Source organism: Cetorhinus maximus, chromosome 22 (genome assembly GCF_964194155.1).
Source record: "Cetorhinus maximus chromosome 22, sCetMax3.hap1.1, whole genome shotgun sequence".
NCBI classification, from domain to species: domain Eukaryota; kingdom Metazoa; phylum Chordata; class Chondrichthyes; order Lamniformes; family Cetorhinidae; genus Cetorhinus; species Cetorhinus maximus.
This window is the reverse complement of record NC_135900.1, coordinates 24,061,147-24,080,681: the sequence shown is the minus strand read 5'-3', so window position 1 is coordinate 24,080,681 and position 19,535 is coordinate 24,061,147. Positions and strand designations below refer to the sequence as shown.

Here is a 19,535-nt window from a genome sequence, read left to right as displayed (position 1 = left end):
TGAATCGCAACCAACATATCACAGGAAGAGCTGATTAGATAGTGATGCTGCCTCCTTTGGAGAAGTGCATCTCAGGCCTTGTGAGACTTGGTGGCTGTTTGACGTTGGGAGGCATCGCGCGGTGATTCTCTGGAGCTCTGAAGGCTCCCTTGTTGTGCTTTTTTTTATTATTTAGTTATGTTTCTGACTATTAAACATGTGTGACTGTGAAAAAAAAAATTATTTTTCCACATGCAGGGAGATCAAATTCATGGTCCAACACTCAGGCTGCCCTAGTATACCTCCTAGTGGACAGTTATGGTTCTTGAGAAAATGTTATACCTGTCCTTGGGCAATGGTGTATAATTACTTCTGATGAGAAGTAGTAGCAGAAAAGAACAGGAGAATATAAATGCATAACACTTAGTCATAAGCACACAATATAATCTCTTATTCATGACTGACATCGAGGGAAGTCAGGTATCTGTAACAATGTCTAACTTTAAAGCAAGAATTTTAATTGACATTGATAATTGTAAATTAACACAAACTACATCAGGCAGGATATTCAACCCAAATAAACATATCTGAGCCAAAAAGACCCTCAGTTTCTTTTGTTTTTTTTTCATCTTGTTGATATTCCTCCATGTTTGTAGACAGATATTCAAATTAGGTCACAGACCAAAGACCTTTCCCACAGCCTGTCCTCAATTTGTTGGTGCTGACTGCAGCGGTTTCCAACGTGAATGTAAATGTTTTTAACTTCCGTTATGTTTCACTTCCGCCAATGTTATCAGTTAGAAACTGTTACAGGCTCCTCCCAAAAGATGTGCACCACAAGTCAGGTTCAATTCCTGATATGTCCTGAATTAGTCTATCTTGGCTGGGGCAACAGTTGGGTTGCTAGATATCTCCTTGTGTGGGTAGAAGGAAAACGGACCAGACTGTTGGTTCAATTGGCTAGCCAGTGACTCCCGTTGGAAATGGCAGTTGTGTGGCTTACAATTGGTGACTAGTGGAGTCCAGCTGTGATACCCTCCATGGCCTTAAAGCCAGTTGACAATCAATGTCTAGAATACATGAGGAATGGTCATTCGGATATTATACCAGAGGAATCAATGTTCAGAATACATGAGGAAAGGCCATTCATTCGGGCGTTATACCAGATAAACCATATGTCGATAATGTTAGTTAGGAATTGTGAATTGTATTCTGGAGTCACTGCAACAACAATGGAATAAGATCTGAAGTAACATTTAAGCATGAATTTAAGCAAAATTCTCAGAAGCTAGTAGTAAAAGATGAGAATTAAACTTGCAGCTAGTTTTTTAAAAAGCTACAACAACCTGTCTAACCATTTAGAGCTGTAATGCAGGTTACAGAATTGAAGTTATGGTGCAATTGAATAATTTAATAACTGCAATAACTGGCTTGTTGGAGATTTCTGCGACTTAATACTGTACAATTCATCCTCAAAAGGGACGTGTGCTTAAAAAAAAGGGGGAAACCGCCGCTAGAGGGCATAACTGATACAAGTCCTGGTATGTTACAGCAAACTGGTGTGAAACGGAAAAAAATAATTCGTTCTGAATAAAGTAAGCTAAACAAGCTTATAGCTGTAGATTCTGGTATTTTTTCATGTCAGTTACTTGCTTGATTGAAGTTCAGCCATAACCAGCGCTCCCCAACATGCTGCTTATATAGCAGTGAAAGAAGACGCTGAATAGTTTGAGGAGGATGACTAGAAATATTCACAAACCACATCAAGATAGGATGGTCAAGAAAAAGCAAACACACATTCTGAAGAATTGTCTGTTTCCTTTGTTATTTCCTGTTTTTGATGCTTTCCGGATGCTTAGCACACACACAACCGTCCTTGTTCCTCAGTTAGCATGCATTCCTTCAGTTACGAAGGAGGAGATGAGGAAAGGGAAATGCTGGCAAAAGTTTGTGTAGATTTTTTTTTTCAAAAAGGGCAACAGTACTTTGAAGTTTTAATTCCGGAGCTGGAAATGGTCAGCAGCCGATCATTGAGAGGGTTCTAAATAAATCGAGAACAATAAGAAAGGGACATCCCATCATCTCGGTGGGTGGTGTAATGCAGGTGCACTTGTTTGTATGAGATGTAATCCCTAGACCCCAAATCACCGAGGACATTTCTCATTATGACTTGGGAGTTAGTAAACCGAAGCTTCCTGGTAAAATGTGAATGACGGAGAAGATGCTTGGAATATTGCTGGTCTGAAGTTTTTCCAAGTCCCTGTGTGTTTCTCTCTCCACGGATGCTGCCAGACCTGCTGAGTAGTCCCAGCAGTTTCTGTTTTCCTTACCCAAACGTTCTCCAACTTCGCTGCACTTGGAGCCATTACTGGGCTTCGATATGAAGCACAATGACACAAAAGCAAAATATTGCGGACGCTGGAAATCTGAAATAAAAACAGCAAATGCTGGAACCACTCAACAAGTCTGGCAGCATCTGTGGCGAGAGAAACAGAGCAGGTCGTGACCTCTCACAGCACTGGTGCAAGGTCATCGACCTGAAATGTTCGCTTCACAGATGCTGCCTGAGCTGCTGAGGATTTTCAGCATTTATTGTTTTCTTTAAGAAGTACAAGAATCCGTGTTTCACGCAGAGAAAGGGATGATTTAACTTCTAATGTTTGGGATTAAGAGAGCGTCCTGGAATATTATAAATATACAAACTAAGCGTAATTCTATTTAAATGAGAAATTGGAGAACGATACCAAGGCTAAACCTACATGTACATCGACTGCAAAATGTGTGTAAGCTCATTCGCGTAACAGCATAAAGCACATTGTACGATAAATGTTTGGAACAATCCTAGACTGCTATCGTGTTCTGATTTGCATATACAGTAAAATGTTGCTGGCAATACTTTTGACGCTGCGTGTCAATTGGGTGAAGAGTTCTCCTAGTGGAACTGTACGCATGTTTACAAATAACTGCTTTACGATTTCGTTTAATGGAGGAAAGCTTCGTTCTACATCTCCAAATCTGCAATTCCGACTAACTCTTGTATTCCCCAGCCCTATGGCGTTAGCCGGGAAGAGAGCAGCAGAGGTTGATCCCAAATACCCCATTGCAACTTTTAACACAAACTACCTGCTCGCTTATTTTTTTAAATTTATAATCCCCTGGGTATGTTCGGAGGATGCCCATAAACTTGTCGACGCGGTTTTTAAACATCGGGCTAAGTTGCGCAATTAATAATCATACTTTCTCCTGATGGTGCTGACAATGACAGACGGGGATCTGCAAAAGGGGCACTAATTCAGAGGAACAAATAGCGGGATGTTGACGTGTTGCTTAGACCGCGGCGTGACAGTTCGGCCCATTCATCAATGGCAAGCAAGCGATGACCCCCTGGGGGGGGGGGGGGGGAGGGGAAAGCCTTGCCCTTGCAAGACCAGGACCAGGAATGGTCGGGCAACACTGGGGATCAAAGCTCTAACGCCGAGCCCACCACGCCGGAGAATTTCAGCCGGCGGTCCCGGGGCCAGGCACCCCAGGGCTCGACCTTCTGCAATTTGACCATTTAAAATCGAGGGGGATGGGGAGGTGGGGGGGGGGCTTTGCTGATGCCGCCTATGGACGGCCAGGGCTGCAGGTGCGGAGCTGCTGAGTGACAGCCGCTCTCAGACACTGGGAGCGCGAGCCCGGCGACTGGGCTGTGCGCTCGAGCCGCCGCCTGACCGGCACTGACAGGGGTGGGGAGGGGGGAGTGGTGGTGGGGGGGGGCGGGGCTGCTGAGTGACAGCCGCTCAGACACTCGGAGCGCGAGCGGCGAGCCCGGCGACTGGGCTGTGCGCTCGAGCCGCTTGACCGGCACTGACAGGGGCGGGGCTGCACGCATGCGCGCTGCTGCCTGCGGGGGTCCCCACACGCGGCTCCGCTCTTACAAGCGGGGAAACACACTCTCACTCACACACACACACATACACTCATTCACACACACTCACTCACTCACTGTTTGCAGCCTTTACACATTTATATATATATATATATATATACAGAGAGAGAGAGACAGACACACTGGAAGCGGATCGCTAAATGTAGCCGACCGATTTGCACGGCGAAGTCCCGGGGCCAGCGGCAGCACCTTGCAGTCTGCAGAGACTCAAAACAAAAAAAAAGGGGAAGGTGGGTGGGGTGGGAAGAAAAAGAACAACAACAAAAAAACCCCATAAAACAACTAAAACAACAACAACAACAATAAACAGCCCGAGGATGCGGATCCGACCCAGCGAGGTGAACAGAGGAGTCCAGGCGATACTGTAGTAGACATGATTCCTGAATTTGTCAGCAGCGCTGTTGCTGTTGCCCTATATCTGAACACACTGAGTGCTGACTTCTGTTACGATGACAGGTAGGTATTGTTCTTCTCTTTTTCCGTACTTCCTGATTGATCACTTAAAACTGCTGCCAGCCTTATTTTTTTTTGTTGTTGTTGGCCGGGGCAATTCTGATCTGAATCTGTAGGCAGAGGTGGGGGGGGGGGATGGATGGCAGCGTCTCCTCCGGGGAGGAGAGGAGAGGAGGAGAGGAGAAGGGGAGGTGGAAGGGAGGGAAGGAGGGAGAGGATCGAAAATGAAATCTTGTTTGCGCTGAAAACTCTTGGAGTTGGGTCACCAGGGGTCTGCGGATGCTGTTCCAGCCAAGCTGTAAAACCTGGCGATCCACTCTGGGGAGGGGAGGAAGGGGGTGGGTTAGGTGAGGGAGGAATAAAGATCCCCCCATCATGTCAGCCGGTTAGAAATAAAACCTCACGGGCTATTCCTAGCAGAATAGTCACAGATTCCCTCACATTTTGGCAATGAATTTTGCTCCGAGAGTCACAGGGGTGTTTTTTATTTTAAATATTTACTGTGGTAGCTGAAATCCTCATTCTTGCCAGCAATTGTCTTACAGATTCAGAAAAGAAACAATTTCTCTTCAAATACATGTCCAAAAAAAAAATGCGATCGCGAGGTGAAAAATGTGTCAGCTGTTGTCTAAGAAACTCTGAAACCCCCCCCCCCATAAACCTCTCTGCTCTGCTGGTGGGTGTTCCATTGGTGAAAACCGCTGTATTTTGATGCGCAGAATTGTTGCAAATTGATTAAAAGCGTCCCGGGCTATTGTGAATCTTGAGTTTAATTCAGTTTCCGGTGACTTAATCTGATTACCATTTAGTGGCTGCATAATTGGAATATATGAGAACAATCACGCGTGGATAAACTTCAGTGTCTGGGGTTTTCACGCTCTATTTAAATTAAACCGACCTAGAACTGACGGTACATTGACTTGATCGGTTCTCATCAGAGGACTGACTACCCCTTGATGAAGTTGGCGCTGCACGGTTTGGGATGTTCCATTAAAAGCCGTTATTTCAGTCAACTGGAGACGTGTTTTTTTCCCTCCTTCTCCACCCCCTCCCATTCCCCCACACACACTCCGTGCTTCTGCTCAGTTTCTGGAGGGCCGGCCTGAGAAAAATAAACCATTTGGTTTGGAACCGGAGGAATAGTGAGAGCGTTGCCGGCAGCGAGAGAGTCAGGCAGCATCCCCACGGCAGCGTGTTTGCGTTGTTTACAGTGAGAGATGCCTAGAGATAGGTTCAACCTTTCATCTTTTTTTTAAAAAAAGAGAATGATTATCAGCGACTTTCATTGAAAGTACGTGGGCTTTGATAGGCTCATTTTGTCACGTTGAATAATAACGTAAATCAGCTTCTCTTCTTGCCAAGAGCCCAACAGTGTGATTTTATATATATATGTGTATGTATGTCTGTGTGTGTGTCTAGGGTGGGGGGGTGGGGGGGGGGTGCATTCTGAGTGACTGGAAATACGTTTAAATGAACAACATCTATCTGTTGTGCACCCTTCGACACTTACTAAACCAGTTTGATCGGCACTGGAATCCGGCAAAGAGTAAATATTAAGAATAGAAATACCAGCTCAGGACTTGGCCTGTCCTTCGCAAGTACGACAAGCACGTGTGCTTTAAGACAAGCAGTTCCGGATAAGCCCACGTCATTGCCCCACTAAGCTCTGCCACTCCAGGTGTCAGCTGTGGCTCAGTTCATAGCACCCTCACCTTTGAATCAGAGGGTTGTGGGTTCATGTCCCACTCCCGGAAAACCAAGGACTGTGATTGTATTCGAAAGAAGTTGCAATCTGTGACTGTTGGTAACTCGAAAGAGTTTCCAGTTTAATTAAAATTATACATGGGGTGGTGGGGTTGGGGGGGGGAGAAGAGTCGGGGCTGGGGGGGGGGTGTGTGAATTTATACACCAAGAGAATGATTGGCTCTTTGCCAGCTTCTCAGCATTTATTTTTAGAGTGAAGGTGCAGGAATATGGGCCCCCCAGTCGATGCGTGGGATACTGATTTATCAGCTTAACGTTCACCCGAAATCTCTTGCTGTTGTATTGGCGGCATTAACGCGTCCAGAATAAAGTAGCCCATTTTTTTTTTTAAAAAAAGCCCATTTAAAACCAAATGGGTTATGGGCTCTACTAAACTAACAGAGGAAAGAATTTCAAAGGAATAGTTAAGAGTTTGGATGCCGGTATCCCATGGAGTCATTTCGGGGACCATGATGGTTTGTCACTTCGCTTTTGCTGTCAGTACCTCCTGCTGAACATTGATTTGAATAAACAGCAGGGAAAGTAAAGGTACTGGAAGTTTGGATTAAATGTTGATTGAGTTGTTTTCTGTAACTAATTCTCAGAAGTTATATAGAGATGACAGCTTAAATCGGGTAGTGTGGTACCTCATGGTGTTTTTTTTTTAGCGGGTTTGGGAAAGCCTTAATTTTTAGTTAGGTATTTTTCATCTAGAAACCAAGGGAAGTGTCGGGCTTTTCCACAAATATTCCTTTAGAGTTTGAGAGCTATTTAAATAATTTGAAAAAAGAATGTTGTTCTCAGTGACATTTAACAGACCTCTCCAAACTTTGTGGTTTTGGGGGGGGGGGGCGGGGTGAACAAGTGAATGTGGTATATTGCTTCAAATTGTTGACTTGGGGGTACAGTTTACCATTGTAATTGGCATATCGTATGATAGTCATTTGTACAGCCAGTCCACAGACAGGTTTTTCCAGTAAAGGCGGATTGTTGTAAAATGTGAATTATCTGAATTTTTGTCATTCACGTTTCATTGTTATGGTGTTTTTCATGGATGTTAACAATATTATTCTAGCATGCAAAAGTGAAAGAGGTAAATGATCATGTGATATGCAGCATTGCGAGAATTTCATCATGATTCTCCAGTCAAGGAATCAAAAGATTCTCCAATCTTTTAGTATTCCAATTGATTATCAACAAATGCTCCTACATCAGAGTAGCATCTTAGGTCACACAACACAACTTTTATTAAGGCACTTGGGATGTCAAAGCAATTAGTCATTATCTGTATAACTTCAACTGTATTAAAATGCCCTTTATAACATATAAATAAGTGCTAGGTGGTTCTCAATGAACTTAGGACAGTAAATGTAGACTTCTAATTTGGGTGGAGGTGATGGCATAGTGGTAGTGTTGCTGGACTAGTAATCCAAAGACTCAGGGTAATGTTCTGGGGACTTGGGTTCAAATCCCACCACAGCTAAATGGTGGAATTTGAATTCATTAAAAAAAAAATAAGGAATTTAAAAAGAAACCATTGTCAATTGTTGCAAAAACCCATCTGCTTCACTAATGTCCTTTAGGGAAGGAAATCTGCCATTCTTGCCTGGTCTGGTCTACATGTGACTCCAGACCCACAGTAATATGGTTGACTCTTAAATGTCCTCTGGCAACTAGGGATGGGTAATAAATGCTGGCCTGGTCAGTGATGCCCACATCCCATGAATGAATAAAAAAATTCAGCAGATGGAAGTAAATTATTTTGCTTTGTATCATACCTGTCACAACCCCATCATATCCCAAAGTGTGTTACCAATGAAGGACTTTTAAGTTGTAGTCACTGTTATAATGTAGAAAATACAGCAGCAAATTTGCACATAGCAAGGTCTTACGGATTTCAAATACCCCACAGGTGCCAGCTATGGCTCAGTTGGTAGCACTCTTATCCCTGAGTCAGAAGGTCTACTCCAGGACTTGAACACAAACCATAGCTGACACTCTAGTGCAGTATTAAGGGAGTGCTGCACTGTTGGAGCATGGGGTTTCAGATGAGATGTTAAACTGAGGCCCTGTCTGCCCTCTTTGGTGGGTGTAAAAGAGCTCATATCATGATTGCAAAAGAGAGCAGAGTGTTACCCCGTTGTCCTAGCCAGCATTTATCCCTCAATCGACACCACAAAAACAGATCACCTGGCCATTGCAATGTTGCTGTTTGTGAGAGTTTGTTGTGAACAAAGTGGTTGTTGTGTTTCCCATATTACAACAGTGACTACATTTCTAAAGTAATTAATTGGCTGTAAAGTGCTTTGCTATTTCAGTGGCTGTGAAGGATGCTATATAAATACAAGTCTTTTTAAATTTAATTTTACAAATGGCAACAAATTAAATGATCAGATCATCTGTTTCAAGAGTTGATCAAGGGATAAATATTGTCCAGGACAGTGGGAAAACTGCCCTGCCCTTCTTCAAAAGAGGTGGCATTATATTCAAGCTTATTGTTCCTAAAATGCAATATGCATCTAGCATTTCAAGTTATGCTGTCACTTGCATCTCATTATGCCTCACATTGAGTTCAGTGACAAAGCAGCTTTGCACTCATTGAATCACAATGAAATTCTTAGTCTGCTACATATTACATGTTCTTTGTCTTTAACTTTTGCATGCTGTGCATCTTAGAATATGCATGCCATGTTGTTCTTTCTGGGTTCATGGTGACAGGCATGGAGAATACCATTGTGCACATGCACAGAGCTTTGTTATCCAGGTAACTTTGTTAATGCCATGGGAGAGTAGGTGGCAGTAGCTAAATTTGAATTATTCCCAGGTGAATGGTCTGGATTTCGCAGTCAGTGGCGATGCAATGATGCTTGCTGCTGACATCGAAGAAAGCTGCCCACAGAGAACTAGTGACCTCTGTGGTATGGATTTCCCCTTTCCAAATAAAAACAGAAAGCGCTGGAAAATTGTAGCTAGTGACCTCCGTGGTATGGATTTTCCCTTTTCAAACTAGTGACCTCTGTGTTATGGATTCCCCCTTTCCAAATAAAAACAGAAAGCGCTGGAAAATCTTAGCTGGTCTGGCAGCATCTGTGGAGAGAGAAGCAGAGTTAACATTTCAAATCCATATGACTCTTCTACGGAACCCCCTTTCCCAATGTTAGTTAGGACCTGGTGCAAAGTCAAGGGGATCTCCAGGCATTCAGCAACAGTGATGTCATAAAGGAGGGTAAGCAGCCAATCACATTGAAACATTCTTACAGACAGGATACCAGGAAGTAAAATGCACTGAATTTTTCACTTTTAATTAAAATCTTATGGCCTTTAGAATTCCTGTCCAAAGCAAGCAGTGGAGGCTGAGTCATTGAACATATTCAAGGCTGAGTTAGACTTTTAATTGACAAGGGAGTTAAGGATTTTGGGGGGACAGGCAGGAAAATGGAGTTAAGGCCACAATCAGATCAGCCATGATCTTTTTGAATGGTGGTGCAGGCTCACTGTGCTGAATAGCCTACATCTGCTCCTTTTTCTTATGATATTATTATCTTTACAAAGAGTGAAATAAATGACCAGAACATAAACATGGGATTATATAGAAACTGAAATCATAAACAAACCCTTAAGAAAAGTGAATGCTTTGGTGTCATGATGGAGAAATTTGACATTCCACAAACATAAGAATAGTTTTCCAGGGTCAGTGAGGCTGTTCAGCAATAATTATGTATTTAGTTTGCAGTTAAAAACCAGTTATACCACATTCAACAAGGTGTATATTTTTCAAGGCTTTTTACAGCAAGACTAATAGTGTAAAAGGTCAAGTTTTTATCAGTTCAGTGATTTCTACTTGCTTGAAGTCTGGGGGAGTCTCCATCAGCAATGCTACGGGGAAGCATTGAATCACTGATATCAGCTTTTGGATTTCTACATTTAACTGCGTATGTGGAAACTCCAGAATTTGCTGTCAATTTCAGAGGAGTAAAGACTGACAGCCTTGCTCTCATTACTACTGCAAAATCTGAGCCAGAAGCATTTTCACAGGATTGAAGTTATGTTACATTTGGTGAGCCGCCCAACCAATGTGTGGTGCCCTTATCTTGTTCCTTGGATTTTGAGTATTCTCAAGAGTCAGACCGGAACCTAATTGTTGAGAGTTACCCTGCTGTTTTCACATTGATACAAAAGTAGTAGTATATTGGCACCGATAAATGCCTGGCCTTTATTCTCGTTGTGATGTAATCAAAAGCCCTCAGTTGTGTTTTCCAGATAGTCATCCAGTATCCTTTCCATTGTGGGAAGAACTGGTCTCTCTCTCAACTTGCGGATTAAGCATGCAAGTCTGGTACTACAATCGATCGTGTGCCCATCTCTTGAGTTGAAAACAATCCAATTCTTCCTAAAATGTCACTGTTTTCCACTAGGTTTGAAGACATAGTTTGTATACCCTCATCTACATAATGCTGCGAACAATGTATTAGATACATCAGAGTCTGACAATTAAATGCTGTTGCCCATAAACAATAACTCCTGTAACCCTTCTTATTAAAACATTGAATCATATATTTATTTCATACCAGCATTTAGAAACCATCGTTGATTTCTGATTCCAGGTTCTTCCAAAAGTTCCAATCTATGGAGTCTCAGAGCTAAATTTAACTCCCATCAAATACATTATAAATTCAATTATTGGATATAATCAAGGCATAATAGTGTTGGTGAAGGTGCAACAATTACATGACTTCAACAGTGTTTTATTTGTGACTTTGGTTAAAAAACTTACATTTCCCAGCCCAAAGTTTTAACCATTCAATAAGTTAAATTGAAAAAGATTTTTTGGAGAAACCTTGTAAACAAACAAAGTAAACTGACCACGATTTCCTCACCTCTTATTTCTTGTCTTCAGTTATATTTTTGCACTGCCAACAGTGATAGATTGAATTCATTTCAGATTAGTATTTATGAATTTAATCAGATCACTCAAGCATTCAGATCAGGGCATAATTTGGGTGGTATGAAGCTGCCAACATGATTGTATGCTGCTCAGAATGGAAGAGCGGGTCAGATTTGACAGCACAGCAGTCTGAATTTGCATCAGCACTAACTTTAAACTGGAGTTATGAGTTGAAATGTTTATCAACAGTCTAACATTGCACCAAATTAATTTTCAGTGTTTAGGGCTGAGCTCAACATCGAGCAGCAGATTGAAAAGTATGCTTCTGAATTCACTAATAAGCAATGATTAGCAGGTCGCCCCATTGTGAGCACATTTTCATTGTGTAGAGCAAGATAACTCTTGGTTATTTGCAGATACATTTTAATCTGTATTCCCTGTGATCTTTGTTAATCTGCAATAATTGAAATAGCTAAAGCGCCAAGGGATAATATTTCTAAGATGATGTAGTATAATAACAAAAAAATCAACATTTGTCTTTATAATTAAATATATGTCATACTTAGATGCTACAATTTTAGATTTAAAGTTGAAATATGGAAATGTTAACATATTAAAAATATTCAGTAAGTTGACAGTGTAAGCTACCGCTCGGTTCTAGTGACCTATATAGTAATTGGTTGGAGAATTATGGTGTGCTAATGCCATTTTTTGTTCTCAAACAACAGGTTTTTGGAAGCTTGATTATGTGATTTACTGTATTTCTTCTGGGTCAGACATCTTGGCAGTAACCTTGATATTTTGAGTCAAAAATTTCAGCCACCTATCTGAAGCCAGATGGATGCTTTATCAATATTCCTGTCAGCTATGGTATAACATGCAGTAAATTTGCTGATATGATGAGAAAGACTTTGTTACAAAGAGAAAGAAAACAGAGAAAAATAACACTGTTTCCTCTCTTGATTCCCAGGCTAGTGAAGTCATGCTAAAACGATTACATCTTTTCTCCCATTTAATGCAAATAAATATCAAAGTCAGTACATCATTTCCTTTTAAAATTGCCCAACTTAAAAGCAAGATGAGCAAATTTTGAGAGGTCAGGGGCATTCAGTACATAATCAGCTGTAGTGCATCCAGAGTTGTTATTTGCTATTGTGCCCAATGAGCAACTTTCATGGTTGAAAAACCATTTAGTACATTGTAAATTATTGACAGTAGCTACACTCCACTGCCAAAATATACTAGAAAAAGGTCACGCATCTCACATAAGCCTCTCTTCCCACTAAACTAGAAATTGGCTTTAACATCTGTTTAAAAATAGATGGTGTGATGTTTATAACTAAAATCTCAATTCTTAAGGCAAGGGGCTCTGTGATTTTTTTTTAACCCAAAATTCTTCTTAAGGAATTATCTTTGAGAGTAATTGAAATTACAATAGGAAAAATCCATTGAAGAAATTATTAAACAGCCTCAAATAGTTCTTTTTACAGTGTCATTAGTAATCAGGAAGCACACCATGTATTAACAGCTGGTATGGCAATATCATTGAGCAAGGCTGATAAAAGAGAGCACAGCAGGTCAGAGCTCTGTCAGAACCTTTTCTGTTAAGCTGCTTGCAGACCTAAAGTTTATTTATACTAGTTAGAAAGTTATCTACAATTAAGCATATCCGAAAAAATAGAAATAAACTATGAATTGTTAAAAAGGAATAAATAACTGAGTCAAAATTTTTGCAATTCTTTTCTTAACTCTTTCAGCATCACTTATACATATTTGGATTTGAAAACAATGGCTTCAGAAAATTTGAGTAAACATTGTAATGTTTAAATATATAATTGTATTTCAACACAGCTTTATAACAAAACTATAGTAAATCTTTTTCACTAATAACCAAGGCCACTGGTTGGCAGTTTTCACAGAAAAATGCATGGAATTGTGGAATGCAATCCCCAAAACACTGTTTAAAATTTTGGAATCCCATATAATAAAAACAGAATTTGAATTGTTGAATCACTATAAATCAATGGATGGAATCATGAATGCTATCCCAACACAAAACTTAACAATTCCAGAATCCATGTAATGAAAAGGAAAACTGATTTATTCAGTCTTTGTAGAGTAGTAGCTCTGCTTATAGTTATTCCACTCGAGTTATAGAGGAAGACAACTGAGAAGAGACCACTTGTTCTCAGCTGTTCTTTACAGACCTAATGATTTTAACTGATGTTCCCATGTGGAATGTCTGGATTCTGGAATAAAATCGACTTGCTATTGCTTTTTGAACAGTGGAACAGCGTGAATAGTACGGTAATGCTCCAAAGAACTGGACAGTTATCAAATCAAAGTTTCCAGTGTATGGTTAGTTACTGTGCTCAATTTTCTTTTCACAGTAATAGATTGTGTACTCAGCCCTACTTGTTGAGAACAGAATGTTTTTTCTCATGTTCTAATTAAACAGGATATGCACCTGCCAAATTTGTAGCTAAGGAAAGACTCCAATTTTTTGCATTGTGTGAGTTACTGATAAAAATGGGACTCGTCATGACAGTAGTCCTTTTGGTCAAGAATCAGCTTGCATTCAGACAGTCTCTATTATTCATTGGGCCACAGATTTACTTTATCGTTGGCTCATCAAGGTGACAGATGTCATTGCTGGGTGAGATCAGGATAAAGCAATCCCAGTCCAGGTATAGACCAGATATATGCAAAAAAAAAATTCTTTTTATGCTAATGCAATAACCTAACTCAGAAAGAACCACTACTGCACAGTGTAAGTTTTCTAATTTCCCCATATTGTCCGTTGTTACAGTCTCTCTTTCTCAGGATACATTAACACTACACTAAAACTATTTGGACCAGCTCCCTTTCTAGTCTACTGTGGTTTGGGAGCTAATTTGCAAGAGACTTTAAATCAAGGCCCCATGTGCCCTCTCTGGTGGACGTAAAGAATGCCATGGCACAATTTCAAAGTAGAGTGTGGTGTTCTCTCCGGTGTCTTGGCCAATGTTTATCCTTCAGCAAAACTTGAAAACAGATTATCTGGTCACTGTCATGTTGCTGCTTGTGTGTCTTTGCTGTGCACAAATTGGCTGCCGCTTTTCATGCATTGAAACGTCGTCAACAGTTATAAAAATACTTCATTGGCTATAAATGCATTGGGATTTCTTGAGATCATGAAAGTTGTTTTATAAATATAAATCTTTCCTTTACAGATAATGCTACACAAATGCCAGTGTGAACTAACGAAGTAGGTGGTATATGAATGCTAAAGTAACATTAAAACTTTGAGCAGTTATAGCAGAGCTGGTGGATAGAGCCCCAGTAGAATAAAAAGCGTAACAGTGGATTCATTTACTTTTGCTCTTCAGACAGATTATTCTGTACTGACTCAGCAAAGCATCAATTGGAAGTCAACCTTCAGTATTTAGTGGAAGGAGCTTAGACATCAATTTATGTTGTGATGATGTGCTATCACCATGTCCCAGTGTTAAACGTGGGAAGAAATTGGAGCTGGACATTCTTGGAGATTGTCACAGGATGCTGTGAGGCTGTTCCCTTGTGCTGGAGAGCCTAGAACAAGTGGTCATAGTCTCAGGATAAGGAATCAACTGGGATTAATAGCAATGGGATTAGGAGAAATTTCTTTGTTCAGAGGGTTGTGACCCTTTTGAATTCTCTACCCCAGAGGCCTATGTGTGCTCAGCCATTGAGTGTATTCAAGACTGAGATTGATTGATTTTTGGGCACTGAGTGAATCAAGAGACAAAGCAGGACAACGGGGTGGGGTATGGTGGGGAGGGGGTGTGGTGTATGAGGAAATCTGAGCTGGTGGCTGCCATATTATTCTTGAGGTAAAAACAAAAAACTACTGCGGATGCTGGAAATCCAAAAAAAAAACAGAATTACCTGGAAAAACTCAGCAGGTCTGGCAGCATCGGCGGAGAAGAAAAGAGTTGACATTTCGAGTCCTCACGACCCTTCCGCAGAGGAAGGGTCATGAGGACTCGAAACATCAACTTTTTTCTTCTCCGCCGATGCTGCCAGACCTGCTGAGTTTTTCCAGGTAATTCTGTTTTTGTTTATTCTTGAGGTGCCTGGAGAAGCACACCAGCATTTCCTGACCCCACAAGAGTTCTTTGAACACTTACCTATTCCAGTCTCTTTGGCTGTACTGCCAGGTTTTACTGAGGGAAGGAGGCACAGTGTACAATACCACTGGCAAAATTGCATTGATGTCCTGTCCACAGCATAAGACCCTGATTTGTGCAGATTCATGAGGCTGTGCCTTCAAATGGAAACCTGGGCCATCCAGTAAAAGCCTGCTGAAAAATGGCAGAGAGCAGGAAAAGGGTATCAAGTCCCGCACCTCCATTTTGACTCTCATTTCACAGTTAGACGGAGTTAAGATCCCTCTTAATGGTTTATTTGTCCTGGGAAAGTGCATCTGCAGTATGGTTCCACATCTCACATGATCAGCAAAATAAAATCACATGGTGGAATATGGTAGGCATTCCTTTGCTCCTTCTGAAGGGACTATCCAGACTACGGTATAAATATAGAAAAATATATTGAGTCAAGAAAGACATATCATATGCTCTGACATTCCTCATCACTTCTGTTAATTGTGTAATCACTTGTATGTTAAGAAACCACTCCACTGGTATTCTCTCGCACACATGGAGACCTATTCGCTGTCCTTATTCCTATCAGAGTGGAAATGGTAGTTTGGTTTCACACTGCTTAGCCTGCACTGATTTAAATGTTATTAGTTTTAGCAGCATCAAAAAAGGAATGCCTCAACATATTTTGCAACATAGCAATCTTTTTAATATGAATATTAATCCTCAAGTAAGCACCGAATAATCAGATCATTTGCAAGAATCTGAAAGAAAAAAGCTTGCATTTATAAAGCACTTTTCACAACCACTGACATCTCAAAATGCTTTACAACCAATCAAGTATTTTTGAAGTGTTGTCACTGTTTTAATGTAGGAAATGTGACAACCAATTTGCATACAGCAATCTCCCAAAAACAGCAATGTGATAATGACCAGATAATCTGCTTTTGGAATGTTGATTGAGGGATAAATATTGGCCAGGAAACTAAAGATAACCAAAAGGAAGGCAGTGCTGTGGTGGTAATATCACTGGACCAACAACCTAAGGTTAATGCTCTGGGGACATGGGTTCAAATCCCACCATGGCAGCTGGTGGAATTTGAATTCAATTAATAAATCTGGAATTAAAAGTCAGTCTCACTAATGGTGACCATAAAAAACATCTAGCTCACTAATGCCCTTTAGGGAAGGAAATCTGCTGGCCTACATGTTATTCCAAAATGTGGTCTCAATGTGCTCTGAAATGGCCTTTCAAAGCCACCCAGTTGTATCAAACAGCTACAGAAAAGTCAATACGAATTGAAACTGGACAGACCACCCAGCATAGACCCAGGCACTGAAAATGACAATTGCAAACCTAGCCCTGTTGACCCTGCAAAGTCCTCCTTGCCACATCTGAGGGCTTGTGCAAAATTGGGAGAGCTGTCCCACAGAGTAGTCAAGCACCAGTCTGACAGAGTCATACTCACAGAATCAAATCTTACAGACAATGCTCCAGGCACCACCATCAACAGCCTGGGTATATCCTGTCCCATGGCACAATGGTATACAGTCAGGAGGAAGTTGCCTGGGCACCCTGACTCCAGACTCCATGAAGTCTCATGGCATCAGGACAAATACCTACAGCCCAACCTCCCTCCCTGAGCTGATGGATCAATGCTGTTGATGTTGAACACCACTTGGAAGAGGCACTGAGAGTACTCTGTGGGGGACTTAAATGTCCATCAATGAGAGTGGCTCGGTAGCACCACAACTGACCGAGCTGGCTGAGTTCTAAAGAACATAGCTGCCAGGCAGTTGGTGCGGGATCCAACAAGAAGGAAAAAACTACATTACCGTGTCTTCACCAACCTACCTGTCACATATACGTCTATCCATGACAGTATCAGTAGGAGTGACCACCCACAGTTCTTGTGGAGTCTTCACATTAATGTGCCCTCCATCATGTTGCGTGGCACTATTACCGCACTAAATGGGATAGGTTTTGAACAGTTCTAGAACTCAAAACTGAGCATCCATGAGGTGCTGTGGGCCATCAGCAGCAGCAGAATTGTATTCAGCCATAGTCTGTAACTTGATGGCCTGGCACATTCCCACTCTGCCATTACTATCAAGCTGGGAGATCAACCCTAATTCAATGAAGAGTGCAGGAGGGCATGCCAGGAGCAGCTCCAGGCATATCTAAAAATGAGGTGTCAACCTGGTAAAACTACAAGACAGGATTACTTGCATGCCAAACAGCATAAGCAGCATGCAATAGGCAGAGCAAAACTGGAGTCAATGGAAATCTGGGGAAAATGCTACACTGGATGGAGTCATATCTAACACAAAGGAAGACAGTTGTGGTTATTGGAGGTCAATCGTATCAATCTCAGGACATCGCTGCAGAAGTTCCTCAGGATAGAGTCTCAGCCTAACCATCTTCAGCTGCTTCATCAGCTACCTTCCCTCCATCGTAAGGTCAGAAGTGGGGATGTTCGCTGATGATTGCACAATGCTCAGCACCATTTGCGACTCCTCAGATACTGAAGCAGCCCATGTCCATTTGCAGCAAGACCTGGACAATATCCAGGCTTGGGCTGATAAATGGTAAGTAGCATTTGTGCTATGCAAGTGCCAGTTTATGACCATCTCAACAAGAGAGAATCTAATCATCCTCCTTTACATGCAGTGGCATTACCATTGCTGAATCCCCCACTATCAATATCTTTGGGGTTCCCATTGACCAGAAACTGAATTGGACTAGCCATATAAGCACTGTGGCTATAATAGCATGTTGGAGGCTGGACATTCTGTGGCGAACAACTCACCTCCTGACTCCCCAAATCCTGTCCACCATCTACAAGGCACAAGTCAGGAGTGTGATGGAATACTCTCCACTTGCCTGGGTGAGTGCAGCTCCAACAACACTCAAGAAGCTTGACACCATCCAGGACAAAGCAGCCCGCTTGATTGGCACCTCATCCACCACCTTCAACGTTCACTCCCTCCACCACTGATGCACAGTGGCAGCGGTGCATACTGTCTACAGGATGCACTGCAGCAACTCACCAAGGCTCCTTTGACAGCGCCTTCCAAACCTGCGACCTTTACCAACCTAGAAGGACAAGGGCAGCAGATGTATGGGAACCCCACCACCTGCAAGTTCCTCTCCAAAGCACACACCATCCTGACTTGGAACTATATCGCTGTTCCTTCACTATCACGGAGTTAAAATCCTGGTACTCCTTTCCTAACAGCACTGCGGGTATACCTACACCACATGGACTGCAGGGGTTCAAGAAGTCGGCACACCACCCCTTCTCAAGGGCAATTAGGGACGGGCAACAAATGCTGGCCTAGCCAGCAATGCCCACATCCAGTGAAGGAATAAATAAAAAAACACTCCCGTGCTCTTCTTCATACTAGTGCCGTAGGTTCTTTTATATCCGCATGAGAAGATAGATGGGACCTCACTTTAATGTGCCATCTGAAAGACGGCATCTCCAACAATGCAGTACTCCCTCTGTACTGCACTGGAGTGTCAGCTTGATTCTTGTGCTCAAGTGCTGGAGCGGGAAGTGAACCTAAAACCTTTTGACTCAGAAGCGAGAGTGTAGTCAATTAAACATCAACTGTCAAATTATGATGAAAGATTTTAAGACGATAAAATTAAACTAAATCACAAAGCCCCACAGCCCCTCCATCCTCTATATTTTGTGTGTTTCTTCCTTCCATGATATTTTACCACATTATTACACGTTTGGCTAGAAGGTGTACAGGTGGCCTGTTTCTTAATGTTACCAATGCCACTGTGAAACACCCAATAAGATAAGGGGAATAGTATTGGCTTATTTTCCAGTCACTATTCTGCACCTCTGGAGAATCCCATATCTCTGTTTGGTGCCATTGCAGACAGCTTGGCTGGGATTGAGAAATCCCTATATAAACAATCACAAAATAAAAGTCAGATGTTTCCATTCTGTGGTGCACCATGTCAGTGTGCTAATGCAGTATGGCACCAGGCTGGTTACTTGATTACTTTCTTGATCCCGGCAGTTGAATTGGATTGGTAATTTAATGTGGGCCATTGAGCTAACTTCAATGACATACCAACTATAGTACAAATTATAGTAGAATCAAAAAATATATACAGAATCAATAAAGTACCTGTAACTTAGCATGTCAGAAAGATGGCAAATGTAATGTAAGGAAGAAAACTAAATATTCAGTATACTTAATAACGGCAGATATATTTGTTTAGTTGCAGTCCAGCTATGTTGTGTTCAATTTGAGCATCCTTAATTTCATCACTGATCTTGCCACTCATGCAGTCATTTGCAGAGCATCACATTAGGTATGCAGCATATTTTTGTTCCTGGGCTGTTATATTTAGTAGCAGCTTCATTTGTTAGATTAAGGAACATGCTATTGGCAGACAGTACTG

At 41.7% G+C, this 19,535-nt stretch overlaps 1 protein-coding gene across 2 annotated transcripts in view; it reads left to right on the top strand.

Moving 5' to 3' along the window:
- Positions 1-4,226: 4,226 nt before the first annotated feature.
- The window catches only part of LOC144696533 (protein O-mannosyl-transferase TMTC2-like), a 207,474-nt gene continuing 192,165 nt past the window's right edge, over positions 4,227-19,535 (top strand). For both annotated transcript variants that reach the window (XM_078567932.1, XM_078567927.1), the window contains exon 1: positions 4,227-4,366. In XM_078567932.1, the coding sequence (XP_078424058.1) occupies positions 4,284-4,366 (83 nt within the window). In that variant the 5' untranslated portion in view covers positions 4,227-4,283. The remainder of the gene's footprint in view (positions 4,367-19,535) is intronic.